General features: G+C 40.4%; 1 protein-coding gene across 3 annotated transcripts; it reads left to right on the forward strand.

Annotated features, from left to right (window-relative positions):
* The first annotated feature begins 760 nt into the window (after window positions 1-760).
* thbs2a (thrombospondin 2a) lies at window positions 761-21,074 on the forward strand. Of its 3 annotated transcripts, none has more exons than XM_082557176.1 (23): window positions 762-1,135; window positions 1,555-1,626; window positions 1,814-2,367; window positions 2,755-2,839; window positions 7,174-7,373; window positions 8,665-8,805; window positions 8,891-8,984; window positions 9,310-9,480; window positions 10,349-10,525; window positions 10,854-11,027; window positions 12,107-12,234; window positions 12,326-12,478; window positions 13,452-13,670; window positions 13,754-13,861; window positions 15,361-15,520; window positions 15,608-15,726; window positions 15,816-16,050; window positions 17,066-17,293; window positions 17,396-17,667; window positions 17,748-17,845; window positions 17,985-18,124; window positions 19,106-19,136; window positions 19,472-21,074. In XM_082557176.1, the coding sequence occupies exons 2-23, from the start codon at window positions 1,560-1,562 to the stop codon at window positions 19,473-19,475; spliced, it is 3,558 nt and encodes a 1,185-aa protein (XP_082413302.1). In that variant the 5' UTR covers window positions 762-1,135; window positions 1,555-1,559; the 3' UTR covers window positions 19,476-21,074. The 3 variants fall into 3 exon arrangements, with proteins under 3 accessions (XP_082413303.1, XP_082413302.1, XP_082413301.1); XM_082557175.1 differs by having other exon boundaries at window positions 1,558-1,626; XM_082557177.1 differs by lacking the exon at window positions 19,106-19,136 and having other exon boundaries at window positions 761-1,135; window positions 1,558-1,626.
* Window positions 21,075-21,360: the final 286 nt, after the last annotated feature.

Here is a 21,360-nt window from a genome sequence, read left to right on the forward strand (position 1 = left end):
CAGGTCAAGTGAATCCATGTTGTTGAAAGGCAGTGATTCCATGTGGTATGAAACTTTGTGTTCTTCAGCCCTGAACGGAATGCGCGTCTCCAACTCCAAAACCAAATGCCCCAGTTGTGTCTTTTTGGTACACAAAGGTCTACCCACAAGACCCCTCTAAAGCCTCCAGGAATGAGCCGTTGTATCAGCGTTTCTCTCCCGGACACAGAGGGGGAAGCTTTGGCAATACCAGATAATTTCCAGACGCAAGCCATTGCTCGCCAGCTAAAATTGAAGCTTCCAGGGAATCTGTTGTATTAAAGGGTCATTTTCATTTTCTTTTTGTCTCACATTGCAGACATAGCTGGGATTCTCAATTTGAATTATTGACATTTGGCAAGCGTTGAGGTTTTCACACTTGAAAGGCAGAAATGAGGCATACCTTTAAGTTTATGAGTGTGGATGAAAAGGTGTTTTAAAATCTACCACAGATCAGTATTATTGAGGAAAGTGCGCAACGGCTTTCCACCTCACGACTGAATTCCAATTCTGCTCTCCTTAACTGCACATTAATACACTTATCAAGTCCACCTGCTGTTAGTGCAGCCATTTAATGAAGCTTTGGTGTCTCGTCCCTCTAGAGGAAAACAGCCCACATCCCTGCGTGTGTTACCCTGAGAAAGCCCGCACCGGACACAGTGGGAAGGTGGGTTTGTTAGGGAGGGAGGGGCTCGCGGGCATCTCGGCGAAAAACGGGAGGGGAGGGGTCACGAATCCCCCTAGCAGCCTCCGCGTGTGATCGCGGCTAAGAAAATTACGCAATCGGAAGATAGTTATGTAATTGTGTCTCTTAAACAGCCGACCTCAAACTTGCTCAGACCCGAAACACTTGATTGACAGACTTTGTGCGAGCCCCTATATAAGAGGAGGGAGGAGGGCGCCTCGGTCACTGTTGTGCCTCAGGTCCTCCAGACTGTGGATGTAGTGAACCAAAGTGGACTGTACACTTTTGTTTTCTTTTTTTTCTTTTTTTTCTTTACGGGCATTTACAGGAGATACCACTGCTCATTCATTTTTACCCTCGGCTCTTTTTGTTTTTACTCTTGTCGCTGGATCTCTGACGGATTTCTTTTTTTTAAGATACTGAATTCGTCAGGTAAGTAAGTAGGTTAGGAATGCATACACTGCTTATCGTTGAAATGTTATGTGAGGAGAAATCAGTACAGGGCAAATTTACCAGGGCTGCTGTAAGTGATTCATTACCTGCAGAGTGCAAACAGATAAATAAATGTGAAAAACTTGCTGGACTGCTGAAAGACTCTTTCCTGCATAACAGGGTATAAAATTTGATGTGCAATGTTGCAAAGTTTAATAAGCTGTAAACTGTGTAACAACTCGTTGGCCGGAGTTATTGTTATTATCATTTTATTCCTGTATTTGCATGTGGCTTTTTCTCTTCTTTTTTTCCAGTCATTCTGTGACTGAGAGACTTGAGTGCAGCATTTGAGACCAAGGATGGGGAAAAAAGACAAAAGAGGCACAAATCTAACAAAAACTATGTCTTTGTTTTTGAAGCAGATATGATACTCAGGAGAAGTCTCTTCTTGTTGCTGTTGTCATTTAATTACCTTCAAGCTTTAACTGAAGGTGAGTTGTAAATGGATTGATTGTGGTATTGCTGTCTAATAATTATTATTATTCCATTTGAGTCACCAATTCCAGTGTTTTGTTTTTTGTTTTAGCGAAAACTCTGCCAGTTGCTCCCATTCTGCTTTTAAGTTCATGAACTCTTCTTCTAGCTTTCCAGTTACATTTCCTCTTGTCTGATGTATAGATGGCGAGCAGGAGGATGAGACATCATTCGACTTGTTTGAAATCAGCGACATCACACGCAGGACACTGGGGGCCAAACAGTTCAGGGGCCAGAACTTAGATGCCCCTGCCTACCGCTTCATCCGCTTCGACCACCTGCCCCCAGTTAGCCCACCCATACTGAAGCAAATGCTGCATCAGATCCAAAACAATGAGGGCTTTGTGTTTGTGGCCAGCATACGCCAGGACCGTTCCTCACGAGGCACCCTGATTGGTTTGGAGGGTCCCGATGGCCGGCGCCAGTTTGAGATCGTGTCCAACGGACGCGCCAACACTCTGGACCTGGTCTACTGGGCAGACGGCTCGCAGAACGTGGTTTCATTCGAGGACGTGGACCTGTCCGACTCGCAGTGGAAGAACATCACCCTTCACGTTCATGGGGAGAACGCCAACCTGTTTGTCGGCTGCAGCCTCATAGACAGCTTCATCCTGGATGAGCCATTTTACGAGCACCTGAAGGCCGAGGGGAGCCGCATGTATGTGGCAAAGGGATCCATTCGAGAGAACCACTTTAGGGTAAGACAGCGGATGTGGATTCGAACGATTTCCCAGGATCTAGGAACTCCTTACTTGTCCAGCATTTGTCAACCCTCGCAGTGTCCAAGAAACAAAATTGTGGTCTTCACTAACCCTGCAATAAAAGTTTAAACAACTGTTTCCAAAAATACAGACTGACATATTCCCTGTGTTGCCCTGGTTTCTCTGTGTGGAAAGGACTCTAAATTTAGACTTTAAATTTACCCCTTGTGTGTAGAAATGAGGGGGAACGTATGTTATTAGGTAAAAAGCGAGTTTCCATGAAATGTTTGCTCCAATTCCCATCTCATGCTTGCACTAGGTATAGAAAATGTCCTGCCTGAAATATGTCAAAGTGATTGAGACACATATTTTCTCACCAAACAGGGCCTTCTCCAGAGTGTGCGCTTCATCTTTGACACCTCAATAGAAGACATCCTGCTGAGTAGAGACTGTGAGATTACCAAGCAAGGTAAGAATGTGTCTGTTTTAGTTTTTAAGGTCTATAAAGGCCCTGCTATCCAGGATGAATGACAAACCCTTTCTCTTTTGTGTGATTTTTTTTTTTCATAACCCAACAGATGAGTCAAAATAATTATATTTGCAAAGTGTTTGATGCCTGATACCTAGCAGATGTGATCTAAAAGCTCTTTCACATGCAACTCTCCTGCACCCAGTATCTGTATTTTGTTAAGCTTCGACCACGGCAAACATTTTAGCATTCTCTGTCAACTCCATTTGCATGAATTCATCTCCTTTTTAATGGATCAAAAAGCTTACAGATCTGAAATGTGGCAAGATATCCCAGTATTACTTCATGTTTACAGCAACAGGCTTTTCACTGCAGTGGCTTGAGGTTGAGCAGCGTGCAGGGTGAACAAAAGGAGATACAGATGCTTACATTTGTTTCCATTGGCAGTGGATTTGGGATAATACCCTGGGAAAGAAAACAGAAAAGACAAAGTGAATGTTATACTGCAAAGTGGGGAGCTTCCACCTCCAGCTGCACACACACAGACGTACACACAAACATACAGGATGAAGTCACGAATTGGCTGATTGGGTTGCTTTTCTCAGCTGAAGGACCTCGCAATCCTCAGCGGGGCTCACACAAAAGACTGGCTTCAGCTCAAAAGATAGAGATCCCGAAGAACCACTAGATCTGGAAACTGAGCCTTTTGGTTTTGCTGTGACAGAGAAAATCACCATGCGGTATGCAGTTGATGCTTTTCTGTCACCACATGCACTGTTGAATTCCAGCTGAATGAGTTTATTTGTTTAACAAATGTCACCAGCGCCTGGAAGTTTTCCGCTGGTTGGCTGGTACCAGAGAGGGTTCGGCACCATTAGGAAAATTCATGCCGAAAGTCACCCATAAATCCAGGCAACCCTATAACTTGGACAGTATTAAAATTGCCCCAGTTTTTGCTCTTCGTTTTTGTTTTTTTTTAAACCGATTTCCTCTTTCTACTCTGACAAAATCGAGAGCGTCCATCGGGGAGAGAAGAATGTGTAACTGCTTTCACAGACGAGCTTTCACGCATTCTCACGCGCACACAGTGTGAAGCCCTCCTGAGATTTGAATGAATCCAGCAGACTGAAGAGGAAAGAAAACATTGCGTTGGCTACAGTAGGACACCACCGGGTAATTTGGATGACTTCTTGATTTAGAGTCCCCGCTCTGCTATTAATCTTCGCCAATTTACATAGCGTGATCCAAACCAGTTGCAGATACGCGTTGCGCCTTGGCTGAAGGACAGGCGTTCTGCGGAGCTTCCATTTGTCTCTCGTGTGTTTGTTTTGGGCATCGAATATTCGTATAGCTAGCTGTGATGTGATTAAAGTTCAGTAGGGTTTTCTGACTACCGAGATCACAGCAGTCAGATGTAGACTGCAAAAGAACTTCACATTTGGCCTCATTATGTTCTTCTAATCAGAGGTGTGGACTCGAGTCACATGACTTGGACTCGAGTCAGACTCGAGTCATTAATTTTATGACTTTAGACTTGACTTGAAAAAATGTTCTAAGACTTGTGACTTGACTTGGACTTTTACACCAATGACTTGGGACTTGAATTGGACTTGAACCGGTTTACTTGAAAAGACTTGATATTTTACCCCAAATATAAAATTTAACATGCATATTATATAGAGATTGAAAATGTGACGTCATTCACGGGTAGAACCGCAAAGGATTCTGGGAACTCGTGGCAAGTGGTACTAGCGCACACAGGCTTTCAATTAAAATCAGTTATACAGCGATAAAAAGAAACACAAAAATGTCAAGAAGCTGTTGTATCATTAACTGCAATAGCCGGTGTTGTGCCAAAAAGTGATTGTCTGCCAAAAACTGATTTCCGGTATTTGCCAAAAACTGATTGCTCGTATTTAAACTGCTATAAGTAACTTGTTGGCCTATAATATGTGAAACATATGTCAAATGCATCCCTCATGGATGACACAAAGTCATATTGAGCCACAAACAACATTCGTGTAACAAGGTAGAAGCCGCAATCAGTTTTTGGCAGCGACTTTTATAGAACCTTTATTTATGCAGTTAAAAAAAACTCATTAACATTAAAAATGTCTTTTGTAAGAGTAAGACAGCAGAAATGGCAGCAAATATTACAATAGTTCTGTAAAAATATTGTAAGTGGGGAAAAAGGACCGGAATGGTTATAATGTGAGTACAATAACACAGAGTTATAAAGATACTTGAAAAAACAGATAATCTTTTAATTCTATATATAACCCCTTTGTAAACGCTGTTCACCGAAGTCTATTTACCAACATACGTAAAGATATTACACATAAAAAATACACGGAAACATTGGAAATCACTTTTTGGCAGGCAATCACTTTTTGGCACAACACCCGGTCGCATGACAGCCACGGGAAGCCGACGGGTAAAGAGATCGGTTGTTATCGGATTATGTCGTTGAAGAGAAATTGTTCGAGCCATGTTTCCGAAGTAACAAAGACGCGACGGATGGCCTGGATCGCAGCCATTCAAAGATCAAATATAACGTCCCAGAACACTCCAGCTCACAGGTTAGTCTGCTCCAAGCATTTACACGAAGGTCAGTCTGCTGTTGTAGTTAATACGTCATTTTTCTTAACATAATTAGTGATATAGGTTACAAGCAAGTCTGGCGCTGAACAGAAATCGTCGCGCTATGCTCCTTTATTTATTGTGTTTATTGTGCATAAATAGTGAATTGTCCTGACACAATATTGCGTTTCGCTTCTGTTATTATGGTACATTGACAAAAACATATACTTTTATTCACAGGATAAAACAGTTGTTTTGTATCACTAATTGCCCAGTACGATTACAGCATACAATATTGTTGTCACTGCTACATTTCTGTAACGCTACCAGAAATTATTTCCACTACTAATTAATTACCGTTGAGCTCAAAGGTCCTATTAATAAACGGTTAACGAATGTGTATTTATGACGACAATTTGTGAGACTGGTAAACTTATGATACGTACGATGGTCTTTCGTTCTACACGGTGCATTTCAAGGTCCTGCACCCATCCGTTGGTAAACTGTACCTGGGCTTGTTGCAGTGACCTGAAGTTACTAAACTTCATGAGTGTGTGCACTCACTCCAAGAACCGTATAATTATAAATATGCATATAAATATGCTACGATGAGATAGCTGACTTCATCTAACTAGCAAATGTTGTCCAGGCTACGTTGGTGATGCAGTTTTTTTAATGTGTATGATATTTTTGTCATGCGATTTTAAAGCTGGTCCTACAACCGCATCCAAGAATAACATGCAGCTTATCTCAGAACTGTCGGTGAAAATTATTCTTGGAGCTAGGTTTAATTGAGCTGCATTTTAAAGAGGTGCAATTTCACAATTTGTGTATATTTTCTAAGTTCACTATTTTGTCATGTGTTGAGAAAAACACAGATTTTAAAATTACATGGTCTAATATTTACATTTAGCATATAACTGCAACATTATTTTTTCATTATTTTTTTTTAAAGACTCGAAAGGACTTGAAATTCAAAGTTTCAGACTTGTGACTTGACTCGGACTTTTACACCAGTGACTTGAGACTCGACTCTGACTTGCCTGACATTACTTGAGACTTGACTTGAGACTTGAGGATAAAGACTTGAGACTTACTTGAGACTTGCAAAACAATGACTTGGTCCCACCTCTGCTTCTAATAGCACTGCAGTTTAAAGTTAGGTCCCTTTCTCAATATCTCAACATACACTTGGTTTTATTACAAAGTCCTCAGCCTTAATAATGACTGATAAATGCTGCAGCCCACATACTTCTTCACATAATTCTTTTGTGCTGATATCAAGACAAGAGTATAACAAGTATAAATCTGTGTGGCCACCCCCAGCCTCTTAAGTACATATCACAAGTGGTTACATATTTGAAAGGTTAGCGAGGTTTATGGTCCACAATATGGTTTTTGCATCACACGGGGAACTCCAGAGATTTCTGCTCTGCAGTGCCATCCTGTCCTGTTCTCCCACAGCCAGCTCTGCCGTCATCTCGGGCTGACAGATTTACCATCACCATTTCAAACAGACACACTTTATTTTTTTTGTTTTCCAAATTGAACGACACTGACTGGACATCTGGTTTTAGGAACATAATAAACATTTCAATTACGCCATTGTTGTGATCTTTTGGCCAGCTACAGAAAAACAGGAAATCGTTTGAGTCCTTGCGTTTCAACCGTGATATCTCTCAAACATGTTTTCCATCAACAGCCTGCGTTATTTTTCCTCCATTTGCCCTGGTATCTGCTATTTGCTCTTCCAGATGATGCCAATATTGTGAGTGAGAGCGGGGAAATTGTGGACGTGAGTCCTTCCATCACTACAAACGTTATAGGTCAGAAGACGGATGATGTGGGCGCAGAAATGTGTGAACGCTCCTGTGAGGAGCTCAGCACCATGTTCCAGGAGCTCAAAGGCCTGCGCATTGTCGTCAGCAACCTTATTGACGGATTGCAAAAAGTGGTGAGTTAAATCACATAAATCAACCCTAGCCAACACTTTCATTTGTCTTAGAGAGGGTTACTGTCTGTTTTGTTGAACTTTACAGGCCAGTAAATGTAAAATTGGTGGCTCTGGTGTGATGGAAGAAATATTTAACTCTTTAAAAAAAACAACATTTTAGGAAAACAGATGACTCAGCCCTCCGCGTGTTAGCCTGAAGGTAAAGAGGCCTGAATTAGGTTACTAGGTAACCCACATTGGTTTTAAAGTAAACAGTGAGTAGCCACAGGAGTGTTTATAGAGTCGCCTGTGACAGCTGAACCCATATGACTCCTCCTATCTGAGGCAGCGTGAGTCAGACAGATTTTATGACATGTTACATGTGGATATAGGAAGTGTTCCCCTGGCAGTGATGGGGTCCGGTCTAATGTCTGGCTTTGTTTAAACAGCTCATGTGTTTCCTCTGGGAGCCTCCCAGCAATAAGAGAGTCTGGGCATGAACCTTGAGGGGGAAAAAAGAAACGGCTGGTATGAGAAGGGTCCCCGAGGCTCTTCCAGACCGAGTGGTGTCTTAGATTCTAGTGCTACACACTGCTTACTCCCCTTTTCCAAGAGGAGGATGAACACACACATACGCACTCATATCCCCCCGAAAATCTTTGGCAGTACTTTATCCACTGATAGTTCCCAAGTGTTGAGGAGCTCAGCCTGGTCTCCAATTGGATAGGAGGTAATGTGCGTAACTAAGCAGCACTTTTCAGTAAGCTGTTTTCAAAGAAGTAGTGAGCATGTAAAGAAGTTCAGAGTTTTATAATCTGCAGCAACAAGGGAAAAATTGAGTAGATTCTTTAAGTGGGTGTAACTTTTTAGTCTTTTTCTGTTGTTTCTCATCCATTTAAGTTATCAGATTTTTTTTCAATGACTAGTTGAAGTAAAGTAAAGCATCTAAGCATGAGCTGAGCTGGACGGGGAAATAGCTTGGTACAAAGGATTCCAAGAAAAGTTACAAGGTTGCTACATTTGGTGCTGATTTAGTTTTTATTAGCGCAGTGTTGTTTTATCTCAAAAAGAAATGGTTCTGATCAAGCTTGATTTTAAACAAATGTCATCTTTTTTTATTAGAATAACATTTGCAAAAGCAACACACGCGTTTCTTCTTCCCACCTGGTGAAACTAACCTCAAACACGCTATTTTCAATGAATCAGCTCATCAGCAGGACTATCTTTCCCCCAGTCAGTGGCTTTGCACCTTTGATCTTGAGTGTGCCTTAAAGATTTCTGACTGTTCTTTTCTCACTTGTTGTATGTTCAGACAGAAGAAAACTCAGTGATGAAAGAGGCCCTTGGGAGGATGAAGAACTCCTCAGAGAAAAACATGTGCTGGCAGGATGGCCGCCTGTTTGACGATAAGGAAGACTGGGTTGTAGACAGCTGCACCAAATGCACCTGTCAGGTAGTGCCAAGTCATCTGGAATTATATGCAGATTTACTGTGGATGTTTAAGAGCCTGACATATCATTAATGTTCAATTGTGGCAGGAATCCAAGATCGTGTGCCACCAAATCACCTGTCCTCCGGTGGCCTGTGCCAGCCCGTCCTTTATCGATGGCGAGTGTTGCCCCGCCTGTTTGCGTAAGTAGGCAGGACCTTTCACAACATAAACACGCAATTTTATACACGCTATTCTAAATTAATGGTGCAATGTGCTATAAACACAGCATTTCATGCATATTAAAGTTTAATACTACAGGACTATTGCAGCCAGTATGTCTTTGGAGGCGAACCACATATTTATTAGCAGACACTCAAAATGTCTAGTGTGGGTTCTTCAGATGATGTCATGTGATAAACGAGTTGATATAAAGAATAAAAGCTACAGTTATGAACTTTTCACAGTCTTTTCTACTGTTCTGTGCAAAAAGATGGAGCATAAAAATGTTGCATTTACATGTTCCAGCTATGGACAGTGACGATGGATGGTCCCCGTGGTCAGAGTGGACAGAGTGCACAGTGACCTGTGGGATAGGAACTCAACAGAGGGGCCGTTCTTGCGACGCAACCAGCAATCCTTGCACGGGACCTTCTATCCAGACCCGCAAGTGCAGTCTGGGCAAATGCGACAGCCGTGGTGAGGATTTGTTCTTTCTTCTTTTTTCAACGCTTTGTCTTGACTCACTCAGTTTTTATTTGAACTGTGGCATCCAGTAGTAACTGTTGCACCGATATTATCTCAACCACAGTATGCACCACTGGCAGTAATCTAAAACAAATAGCGTTATGATAAGTGAGAGGAGTGGGGGGGGGGAGATGATGAAACTGTGGAAAAACCGAGCAGTGAGTTAAATGTGAGATGAGAGCCTCAGAATTGCAAAAGTTTTCTCCTTCATAAATCTGGATCCGTCTTTGAGTGGATGAATCTAAGTGAAGAGCTGGATCTCACGGTTGGGCTTCAGGGTGTGCCCAGTCACAGTTAACTCCAAATAAATCACTGGCTAAAAGGGTGTTCCACAGTGCAGTGACTCACCGCAGCTTTCCATGCAATATTATAAAATATTAATGAATCTGATAATTAATGTCCTATTAAGTGAGGTGTGGTGATTTTGGTAGATTTGTGCTGGAAACAAAAACTGCTGAACGGGTTTTTTTGTGTTGTGGTTTTTTTTTTTGAGAAGTTATAGAATCAGCATGTGTCATTGCTTGAAGCTAGCAGTACACTCCATCTGTGTGAGTGACTGAATCAGCCTAACCACTGGAAGATTGTTTACCCACAATGACAAAAATACTGGCTCAAGCGTCTTAGAACATCTTTGAAAGTGAGCCATCATCACCAGCATCGCATAATGTTTACTTGTAGAAAATATGGTGCTCTTTTCTCTCCTTTTTTCCTAACTCTGGCAAATTATACATGTCTGTAAGTACTATAATGGAAATCTGGAGGATAACGCAACACATATGTGTTTGACTGCTGCGTGACATGTCTGATTGTTGATGCCCAGTTCGCCAGGACGGAGGGTGGAGTTTGTGGTCCCCGTGGTCGTCGTGCTCGGTGACCTGTGGCGAGGGGCAGATCACGAGAATACGACACTGCAATGCTCCTGTGCCACAGCTGGGAGGCAGAGACTGTGAGGGCAGTGGAAGAGAGACCCAGGGCTGCACTGCCAAGCCATGTCCCAGTGAGTATTTCATCTTGTGAAGGGAAACACTCAAAAGCAGCATCTCCGTTACAGTGGCTAGCATATGTGCCCAGCAGCCGGACTTCCCTCGTGCCTTGTGGTTCCCCTAAGGCAACATTCCCCATGTGTTTCAGACTGTCATCATGTCAGTCTTGGTGCAAACGTTGGTCCAGATCGGTTCAGTATGTTCGCTCATGCAGTATTAAGTTCCAGGCTTCTGAACTTTTTATTTCTTGTTTAGAAACAACAGAATAAAAATGTGGCATGAATAAAACACTTTATGTCAAAGTGACTTGCTGCTATGCATCTGTCTCCCCTGTTTTTTTAGTTGATGGTGGCTGGGGACCGTGGTCTCCATGGGCAACCTGTTCAGCGACCTGCGGAGGGGGGCACAAAAGTCGTTCCCGTGAGTGCAACAGCCCTGAACCTCAATACGGCGGCAAGAAATGTTTTGGAGAAGCGGTCGACAGAGACAGCTGTAACAAGAATGACTGCCCTATTGGTGAGCATTAGTCACTCTGCATTATGGTTTTAGCTACTTAGGTGACTGGGTTCACAGATCCACTGGCCCACGCTGAAACATTTTTATGTAGCAGAGGGATTGCACTGACATATGTTCTGGCATTTGTAGTGATTTTAGGATTTCTCCTGTAATGCAAACAGTCAGCTGAGGTACTTGGAATGTGTACTAATGTGTACTGTGCAAGTTGCTGTCAGCTGTTGACCGTAATGATCAGCTTGATTGTTTTAGTCTTTATGATGGAAAAAACATCCAAACATCTGTTTTGCACAGCCATTTTCTTGTGCTGCCATATGTGTCTTTATAATTAGATAGATTTTTTTTCTGAGCTTGTTTAACGATGTGACTTCACCTGTAAACAATGACTGGCAGATGGAAGAGGAAATCTGGGTTCTGCCAGCTACACTGGGGAAAAAAAAGATTACCTTACTAGTAATAATTCTGTGTTAACAATAACCAGCACCACGCTGATTACCTCGGCTGCATTAAAGTGAAAAATCTGGCAAAAAAACCTCAAAAACCTTTCCCTTATTTTAATATAAAAGGAAAGTTTTTGTGAGTTGGTTTCAAAACCTGCATAAAACCAGAATATAGTTTCCAGTTCAGAAAAATGAAGCCAATGTGGAAGCGCTTTGAACCTCCATTCTACCTGAAAGCCACCAGATGGCAGTAGCTGTGGTTGCAAAAGAAACTTCTGATCCAATAGACGTATATGGGAAGATTGACCTCAGTGAAAACTTTCCTGGTGAGTTTATGGTCTCACTTTGGGTCATATTAAAAAAAATTGACTCTTATTTTGTAAATCGTGATATTATTATAGTTCAAATATGATGATTAACCATAGATGATTAGTTAATGGCTTAGTTAGACACGCCCATGCCTTCAGAAACCAATGGATGATGTCACGGTTGCTACTTCCAATTTTTATACTGTCTGTGTTGCTACTGTAGATTTTGGAAAGGTGATTAAGCATTAACTTAAGATAAGCATTACAAATTAAAAGTAAAAATTAAAAGTTTTCCCTTGTATGTATCCATTCTCATTATCTAAACCTCTTGCAGATGGCTGTCTGTCCAACCCATGTTTTGCGGGAGTGGACTGCAGCAGCTCTGCCGATGGCTCGTGGGAGTGTGGCCCGTGCCCTGCTGGATTTCGTGGAAATGGTACCCACTGTGAAGACATTAATGAGGTAAAAGTTACTATTTTTCATAAGCTAGCTGCACTTTATTCATAAAAAGACCTGCTTGTATTTTGCTGATGATTTTTTTTCTCTCCTCTAGTGTGACATGGTGTCTGATGTTTGCTACAAAGTGAATGGAATGCAGCGTTGTGTCAACACTGATCCAGGTTTCCATTGCTTGCCCTGTCCAAAGCGCTACAAGGGCACCCAGCCTTTTGGTATGGGTGTGGAGGCTGCCAAGAAGAACAAACAAGTGAGTTGATTTAGATAAGCATATGTGTGGATTTCTGGATGTCACATTTATAAATGACTGGAGCAGCACTTCAGGGGATTTAAAAGCCTTATTTTTAGAGAGAGTTTGTGTATATAGGAATGAATGAATGGGGTTGACCTTGACCCACTATTTGTAAGTAAAATGACAGCGTGAGTAGCTTTAAACTTTTAAAATGAGAGGTGGATATGAATGGTTATTTTTCCTTCCTTGTACTGTATCAGTTCACTGTCATAAAGCTATGTTTTTCTTTTGTCTCTGTGGCCCACATCTCTCTCTTTCCAACCCTGTCAAAACTACTAAAAGTTTTAATATGACTTGTCAAATATGCCACATTAACTACTTTATTGGAACACAACGGTTTTCATCTCTTTTCTGATCAATGAGTCCCTGGAAAACTGAAAAACGTGTCACTTTGACCACTACTTGCATAACATCCCTCATGGGGCAGTTTGTCACTTCTTGGCCTCTGTAGCTGCCTGTCTTTGATTTGATGCCCCAATTGACAGTAATTGATTTGGGAAAAGGGGAATTGTCTCATTGCTGGCATTAAGAGGCTCCATTTCACAGTTCTGATCAAAGGCCTCCCTGTCTCTTTTGGCTCTATGAGCTCATGCAGTGGCATTCAAACTTTAGGTTCATCATCTGGTAATAAGTGGCAGCTGTGAATAGTTTGTGAAGAAAAAATGGAGAACAGTAGGTTGTTTTGGAATATATGCTGTACCCATGTCATAAAATCACAAGTGCTCCACACTTTTTTGAAAAATGTTTTTCTTTAACCAGTCACCTCAGTTTGAGGTGTCCCTGTTTGGAGGGCTAGTCCCCAAAACAAGCTGCCAGGAATAGTGGTAAAATAAATACTCTTCACATTTAAAAAACAGCAAAATGGAAAATATGTAAGAAAACTGTGTCTTGTAAGAAATTCCATCTAACTTCTCTGTTTTTCTTAATCTAGGTATGTGAGCCTGAGAACCCATGTAAGGACAGGACACACAACTGTCACAAATATGCCGAATGCATCTACATCAGCCACTTCAGTGATCCAATGTACAAGTGTGAGTGTAGGACGGGTTACGCTGGAGATGGCTTCATTTGTGGTGAAGACTCTGATTTGGATGGCTGGCCCAATCAGAACCTTGTGTGTGGTGCTAATGCCACTTACCATTGCAAGAAGGTATTTCACTGAATATTGCCACATTCAATCCAGTGATGCCAAACTGAACTGCAAAAGTCAACCGTTTACTGCCACTATTTCAGGATAACTGCCCTAGCCTCCCCAACTCTGGACAAGAAGACTTTGACAGAGACGGTCAAGGAGATGCTTGTGACAAGGATGATGATAATGATGGAATTCTGGATGAAAGGGTATGAGATCTTTTCATTTTTACAAACTGGTGAGCAGCATCCTAAAAAAGTGGAGAGACTTTAAAAAATCAATAATTGGATATGATTTGTCTAAAACAAACAAATTTTTTTCGACATGGTAAACCCAATCCATCCATCCACCCACGGAGAGCATGATTGGGGGGAATGTCGTACCACTCGAGTGATATCCTGTTATTGAACTTTTGTGCCAACTGCAGCCCACAACGGGCATCATGTTCAAACATAAGGATGAACACAATTCAGTAATAAGCATATAACTTACAGGACAGACTGGAGATTTGATGCTTAATAGCAAAGTAAACCTTAGTGAAATTATTGGACTAATTAAACTGGACATAAGTGAAGAGCCTATAATGTTATTTTTTTCATCAGTGCATTAAAAAGGAAAAGTCTAGAGGTTTTATATCACTATTTTTAAAGTAACAAATTTCTTCAAAGCAAATCTTTAAGGCATACTTTTAGAGGCTAGAACAATATAAAGACAGTCGTCTATTCTAAACATAAAAAAATTAAATATTTAAAAATAATAAACTTTGAAATACTATTAGTGCAACAGTCAGAATACCCAATAACCTTGGGCAATACTAAATAACTCTAGGTTACATACAATATTGAGTTGAACTTAAATACTAATTAGAGTATTGTCAAACCACTTTTTTGTTTCCTCTCCAAATAAAAATGAGACTTAATATGAATCAGATTTATAGTGAGTGTCTGGTTGGCCTTGACATAAGGCAACACGTCTCATTAAAGTCTGAAAATAAAAATATGGCCAAGTTCTACCTAATAAATGTGCAGTTTGCTAGTTAATTAATGTGTTACGCCATTTCCATTGCGCAAACAACATATACAGCCTTTGTAGAAATCCATAAACATTATAGGAAACATATTCTACGGATAAATTTGAAAACATAAAGAAAAGCTACAAACCACCAAATCCTATAGCAAGGGGACTTTTGCTAGCATAGTTTGCTAGTAGCATAGTTAACTGGCTTTGAGACCAAGAGGAGACACACACCCAGTTTGAGCAGCTTGTCTGCTCCTTTTGCTGGTCACAAGGCTGGATAAGTGTGGGGTTTGTGTCATGAAGGACATTTGGTGTAAAAAAAAAAAAACTGTGCCAAAGTATGTAGAACCATCTGCTGTGGAAGTAAGGAGCACCTGAAAGTTCAGCCACTTTGCTAACATAAGGGTTTGTCACTGCAACCTTTTGAGTGGTCAGCATTATCTCATGATGAAATATTTTCTATAAGCCAAAAAGGGTTACTTACTGGCTTGATGAATAAGTGAAAATGATGTGATTCATATGTTATGACATCTCAACCCAGCAGAGATGCAGTGAGATGAGAACTAATGTTACTGACCAAATCAGAAACGAACTTTATGCAAATCCAAATACGTTCTCATCAGTGCACTCATTATGATTCGGCTCATGACTGTCAAAACATTACTTAGCTAGCATGTGCTTTCTTCGATAGGACAACTGTCCCCTGCTTTACAATCCTCGCCAGTTTGACTTTGACAAGGACGAAGTTGGTGACCGCTGTGACAACTGCCCCTATGAACACAACCCTGCTCAAATTGACACCGACCACAATGGAGAAGGGGATGCCTGTGCAGTGGACATCGATGGAGATGGTAAAATAGCTAAAAATGTAGACGACATGTTGTATTCAGTCTACTATAATTAACTATAGCAACTTTAAATTTGTTTTTTTTTCTCAGGAATTCTTAATGAGAATGATAACTGCCCCTATGTGTACAACACTGACCAGAAGGACACTGATATGGATGGTGTCGGCGACCAGTGTGACAATTGCCCTTTGCTACACAATCCTGACCAGGTAAACTATACACACTGTAAATTATGGCTTTTTCCAATACAGTCAATAGATGTTGCATTAACATTCTGATCCTTGTATTCATCCAACAGACAGACCTAGACAATGACCTGGTTGGAGATCAGTGCGACAACAGCCAGGACATTGACGAAGACGGGCATCAGAACAATCTAGACAACTGTCCTTATGTGGCCAACTCAAACCAGGCTGACCACGATAAGGACGGCAAAGGAGACGCATGCGACTACGATGACGATAACGACGGTATACCTGACGACAGAGACAACTGCAGGCTAACACCCAACGAAGACCAGGAGGACTCTGATGGTGAGGATGGTGCATGTATTAGTCTTAAAGGCAGCAGTGTCACATCCATACAAGAAGTTGAAACATGAGTGATATCAACTATTTTTAGCATGGATTTATAGCATAAATATTCAATGGTGTACTTCTTTTAGTAGCATTCTTAAGATTTATATTAACAAAAGTCTGTTAAAATTTTGAGACTACTTGCTTAAATAGTATCTCTATGCGCTCAGACTTATTTCACATTTCTTCTTCCCTATGCCCTCTACCAGCTGCTTTTAGAGTTAGCGGTTACTTTCACTGCAGCAGGTGTGAAATTTGGTGGTTGTGGAAAGAGTCAGTGACCGGCTTGGCACGGATGATGTCATTCTCCATGACTTCAGTGAGCTGCCTTGGAGGGCACCATCAGGCTGTGAAGTTTTTATTCCATTTAGCCTTAGCCTGTGATTAGTCCACAGTGCCCAATTTAAGCAGGGTTACCTGGAGTTTGTGCAGCTGTCTGTAACTGAAAACAGACTGCAGAGGAGAAAGCCCCTGATGCTTTCACACCCTTTGCCGTTTGTCAAATAGTGTTTATTTGATAGAATCGTTTGAGCTTCTTGCTCAATAGCAAAGATGATGACAGAAGACAGCAAGCTACTTCCATGCAGTGGCCCTCATTAGCCACTGGCATCCTTTCCCTCATGAGTTCCCAGCCTGCAGCCTGGCTCTAATAGACTTCAGGCTTCAGATACTTCAGATAAGAAGTTTCAGTGGAAGTTGTCACAGCATGAGAAGATGGCTGATTTGCTTCATCAGACTTGGCAGTGGTACTTGGGACAGTTTTCTGGGAAGAACTGCTATACTTCCATTCATTTTTAATATTTAGTTGGAGGAACTCCTCAACAGTCACTGCAGTGGGAGTGTTATGATCCTCGCATTAGCTGCCGTAGATATTTTTCCAACCTATTCAATAGTTTGTTTCAGATATGATTTAAATTAGGTGAAACATTTTAAAATGATTTTAATATAATTTTATATTCTTCTCCTTTATTAGGTGATGGAAGAGGGGATGCATGCAAAGATGACTTTGACAACGACAGTATCCCAGATATCCTCGATGTGTGTCCTGAGAACAATGCCATCAGTGTGACAGACTTCAGGAAATTCCAGATGGTGCATCTGGATCCTAAAGGAACCACACAAATTGATCCCAACTGGGTGGTCAGACATCAGGGCAAGGAGTTAGTTCAGACTGCTAACTCTGACCCAGGCATTGCAGTAGGTGAGCAGTGCACATATGTTTCCCTTTGCTTTTTAAAATATTTGAAACTCCATTTAAGTGTGCAGAGCTCTGTGAGTGTAACACTTGCTCACCTCATCACAGGTTTTGATGAGTTCAGCGCTGTGGATTTCAGTGGAACGATGTACGTGAACACCGACAGAGATGACGACTATGCAGGCTTTGTTTTTGGTTACCAGTCGAGTGGGCGCTTTTACGTTGTGATGTGGAAGCAGATCACACAGACCTATTGGGAGGACAAACCATCCAAGGCGTTTGGCATCTCTGGGGTTTCACTCAAAGTTGTGAACTCGACCACAGGCACTGGAGAATACCTCAGGAATGCTTTGTGGCACACGGGCAACACTCCAGGACAGGTGGGCTGCGATCTAAATGCAAAGTGGTGTGTTACAATGCCTGTATCAGTATTGATTTTAGTGTTGTTAACTATTTTAAGGTGCGGACCCTGTGGCATGACCCCAAAAACATTGGTTGGAAGGATTACACAGCTTACAGGTGGCATCTCATCCACAGACCAAAGACCGGGTTTATAAGGTATGAAGTACAGCTGATCACAACAGGAAAGCCCATGTTTTTCTGTCTCTGATTACAGGCCTCCTTTAAGTCACTTGATGACATGCAGCTTTTTAGTCTCAAGACATTAAAACATGGAAGTTTTTCTTGTGTTTTCCAGGGTAGTGGTCTATGAAGGCAAACAGATTATGGCTGACTCGGGACCGATTTATGATAAGACCTTTGCCGGAGGAAGATTAGGCTTGTTTGTCTTCTCACAAGAGCTGGTGTTCTTCTCTGACCTCAAGTATGAATGCAGAGGTAAGCACAATTACTTAAAATTATAACCACAAATGTTTCTGTTTTGTTATAAATTACCCATGGATATGTGTGAGCAACTCAAGTGTTGCATAAAGCTGAAATCAGTTCATCAAGAATGCTAGTTGAGTGAAAATAGCAGCTATATTGATATTAAGAGTGGAAAGCAAGGGTGCCAGAAGTGGGGCCCTTCCCCATTTCACTGTAAATAATTACATAAACTAAAGTAAGCAAACATTAAATGGAGAAAATTTGTAATATTTTAAGTTTGTTTTAAACAAAATAAGCTAAGCTAACTGAATCTGTTTATTAGATTTATTTATTAGCTCACAACTCTATCTAAAGTTTATGCCACAGCTGCCCTAAATTAACAATACTGGTTATTACCCAAATCACTTTTTCAATATATTGGTAATCCACCAGTACGTACAAGCTCTTTAATCGAAATTATATTTTTAAAGCCAAAATATAATTATTGTTTTTTGTTCGTGAAGTTTTACATTTCCTTTTTTTTTCTTTTTTTTTTTACAAAAAAGAAAAAAATAGTAAAGCACTTTATCATTTTTTGATTAAGATTACAAATATGACTGTTATTTGGTGGCTGATTTAAGTCCAATTTGGGTCTAAAAACATGAGTTTGTTATTTACCTAATGAAAAACAATATCATTTTAATTTCTAAAAAAGTTTTTTACAAATTTTGAAATTTGTGCTCCATTGCCAATGACAATGTGTTATTTGACAGTCCTAGGATGCCACTGATTTTAAGCTTTAATGTGTTCTGTCCCTAAAACGTATTTAACAGATCATGCTCAATTGTAGAAATTTTGTATTAATAACATTGGCTTAGGTGTTAAACACCAAACGCCTACATAAAAATTACATAGTTTATTATAGCAGTGTGGTCATTTGAATAACATAAATGCAACTGAAGAGTTAAAAATGTAGAACTCTTTCAACCAACCACATCTTGTTTCAAACCTCAGATAAGCCGGAGTTGCCAACCGTGCTCACAAGGTAATGGTGAGAGGGTTTCTGTGCTGTGTTGTTTGCTGTCACGCTATATTTCTGCTTGCCACCCTGCCCATGAACAATGCCCCAGAAGCATTGTGAAAATCCTTGTGTGTTCATCCAAGGACTTCAGATCTTCTACTTAGCGCTAAACTGTGGAAAATGAGTCTGCAGCTTTTTTTCTTCTTCTCACAATCACAGCCACATTTACTGGAGACACGCTTTTTTGACGCACACAATGCTAATGTTGTTGCTGCACTCTGGCACTTTGACTCAGGGGCTCATTGAGTTTTAATTGTAAATGTGGCAGTAATGGAAGATATTTTTCCATCTTTCTACAGATAACTGAATCAAGTAGAAACAGAAAAAAAGAAAACATCTGATGGCAAAAGACAAGAATCTCTCCGAGTAAACATCACGTCATCGCTGAATCCATGTCAATGTAAATCAGACTTCGTATACTTCCATGTTTTCGCCTTGATTCATCCACTGGAGGAGAAACAGTGGCACATTTCAGTTTTGCCGAAGCTGAGAAAGGAAAAAAAACTGATCAACATGTGTTTTTTTTGTTTATTTGTTTTTAAAAAAGCCTCTACCGAATATCTAATTAAAACTATTGTACCTATTCTACATCTTTAAATTCATTGTACAACCTCTTAGATGCTGTTTGTGATTTCCTACAGCTTGATGTGAGTGACTCGGCTGTTCTCTGCCTTTATTCTTCTTTTTTTTTTGCTGAACTGATCATACAGTGTTTGACAAACATAAACTGTAATCAAATCATAATCATTTACCCGCCTTAACTCCATTATAGCTTCTCCTTATTCTTTTCATCCTAAATGTGCTTTTCATGTACAACTTGAGTGAACGACGAGTAAGTGCCAAAGATGTTTATACTAAGTCTGTACTATAATTCCTTTTGTAAATTATTTATGCTCTGCTTGTTTTGTTCGTTGGCATTTTTTTTCCTAGTTTTGTAAATAATTATTTATTTGTTTACACTGACAAAACGTATAATTGAATACCACAGACGTCAAGATAAAACATATTAGCGTTGCCAGATTTTTTTAGTGTCTTCATGCACTTCCTGTACTTGTTAGTTTTTCAAATTTGTCAGTCATTGATTTTTTTTTTTTCAAGTGTGTCAGTTAAGTAACTGTAGCATAAAGATAAACACCAGCTGCTTTTCAATAATCACGAAAATAAACACGAAGCAGATGTTTATGTAGGTCACGGTAGCTGCCAAAGAGAGTTAATTCTGGTAGTTTATTTACTTAGCTGTCCAGACAGCCTCGCTGTCCTCAGATGGATTTAACACATTACTGCAAATTTTTTATCTTTTAAATAGTCTCTCACCAAAAAGCAGCTGCTAATTAGGCTACTGGCACCATCGCAGAAACGCCTTTCTGACTCGATTTGGAAACTTTTATGCGCAACACAAAGCAAAGAAAGTAGACTGAAATAGTGACATTGCTCAAAAATATTGTAATGAAATGACTGATATTAAATCAAATGTGTAACATTAACATTTGAGAGTTGGAGATCTGGAAATAAGCCACTTTGAACGGTTGATTTGTGAAGATCAACTACAGTGAAAGCATTTTGTACAAACTACATTTTCATTTCTACATTAGTCATAAATATCGCTTATGGATCTTGTGAAACATCATAGTGTTGATTGAAAAGGAATCCAGATGAAGGTCTCTAAAAGTGTGACTGCGTGATTGTGTGGATTAAGGATGTGTTTGCATACAACTTCGCTGTCGTCAGTCTGAACAGCATTCATGTTCTCCATGTTTGGTTTCCATCCTGTTCATTTTTTTTATTTGCAATGCACAAACTGTAAATGTGTTTTTTTTTTGTATACTTGTGTTGTTAGATATACGTTTTCTACAAACAATAGTGTAAGATTGTTCTGTTTCTTAATAAAACACTTTTACACCATGTTGTTTATCATGACAATTGACAGGATTAGAAATACTGTCATAGCTGGGCATTGTTGTGAGGAATTGGTCATTTCTTGGGAATTATTTTTGTGCAACAGAATAAGACGTTTGTTGCTCTAGTGGAAATTCATGGCAGCAGGTGTTTGTGACATTGCCGATGCCTGTGTGTGTGTTAATGAAGAAACATATTACCCAGTACAACAGTGTGGTTTATTCATGTGGTTTTGAATCATACCAAAGAAAAATATCAGAATCAGAAAGAAATACATCTGGAAGCTGGCCGA

Source organism: Aulonocara stuartgranti, assembly GCF_965226115.1.
Source record: "Aulonocara stuartgranti genome assembly, chromosome: 13".
NCBI lineage: Eukaryota > Metazoa > Chordata > Actinopteri > Cichliformes > Cichlidae > Aulonocara > Aulonocara stuartgranti.

Excerpts from the sequence above, each read along its gene's own strand:
- thbs2a (XM_082557176.1), top strand. The coding sequence starts at position 1,560 with ATGATACTCAGGAGAAGTCTCTTCTTGTTGCTGTTGTCATTTAATTAC. Across the intron at positions 2,368-2,754 it reads TTCGAGAGAACCACTTTAGG|GGCCTTCTCCAGAGTGTGCG; the intron begins GTAAGACAGCGG and ends CTCACCAAACAG. Across the intron at positions 7,374-8,664 it reads TTGACGGATTGCAAAAAGTG|ACAGAAGAAAACTCAGTGAT; the intron begins GTGAGTTAAATC and ends TTGTATGTTCAG.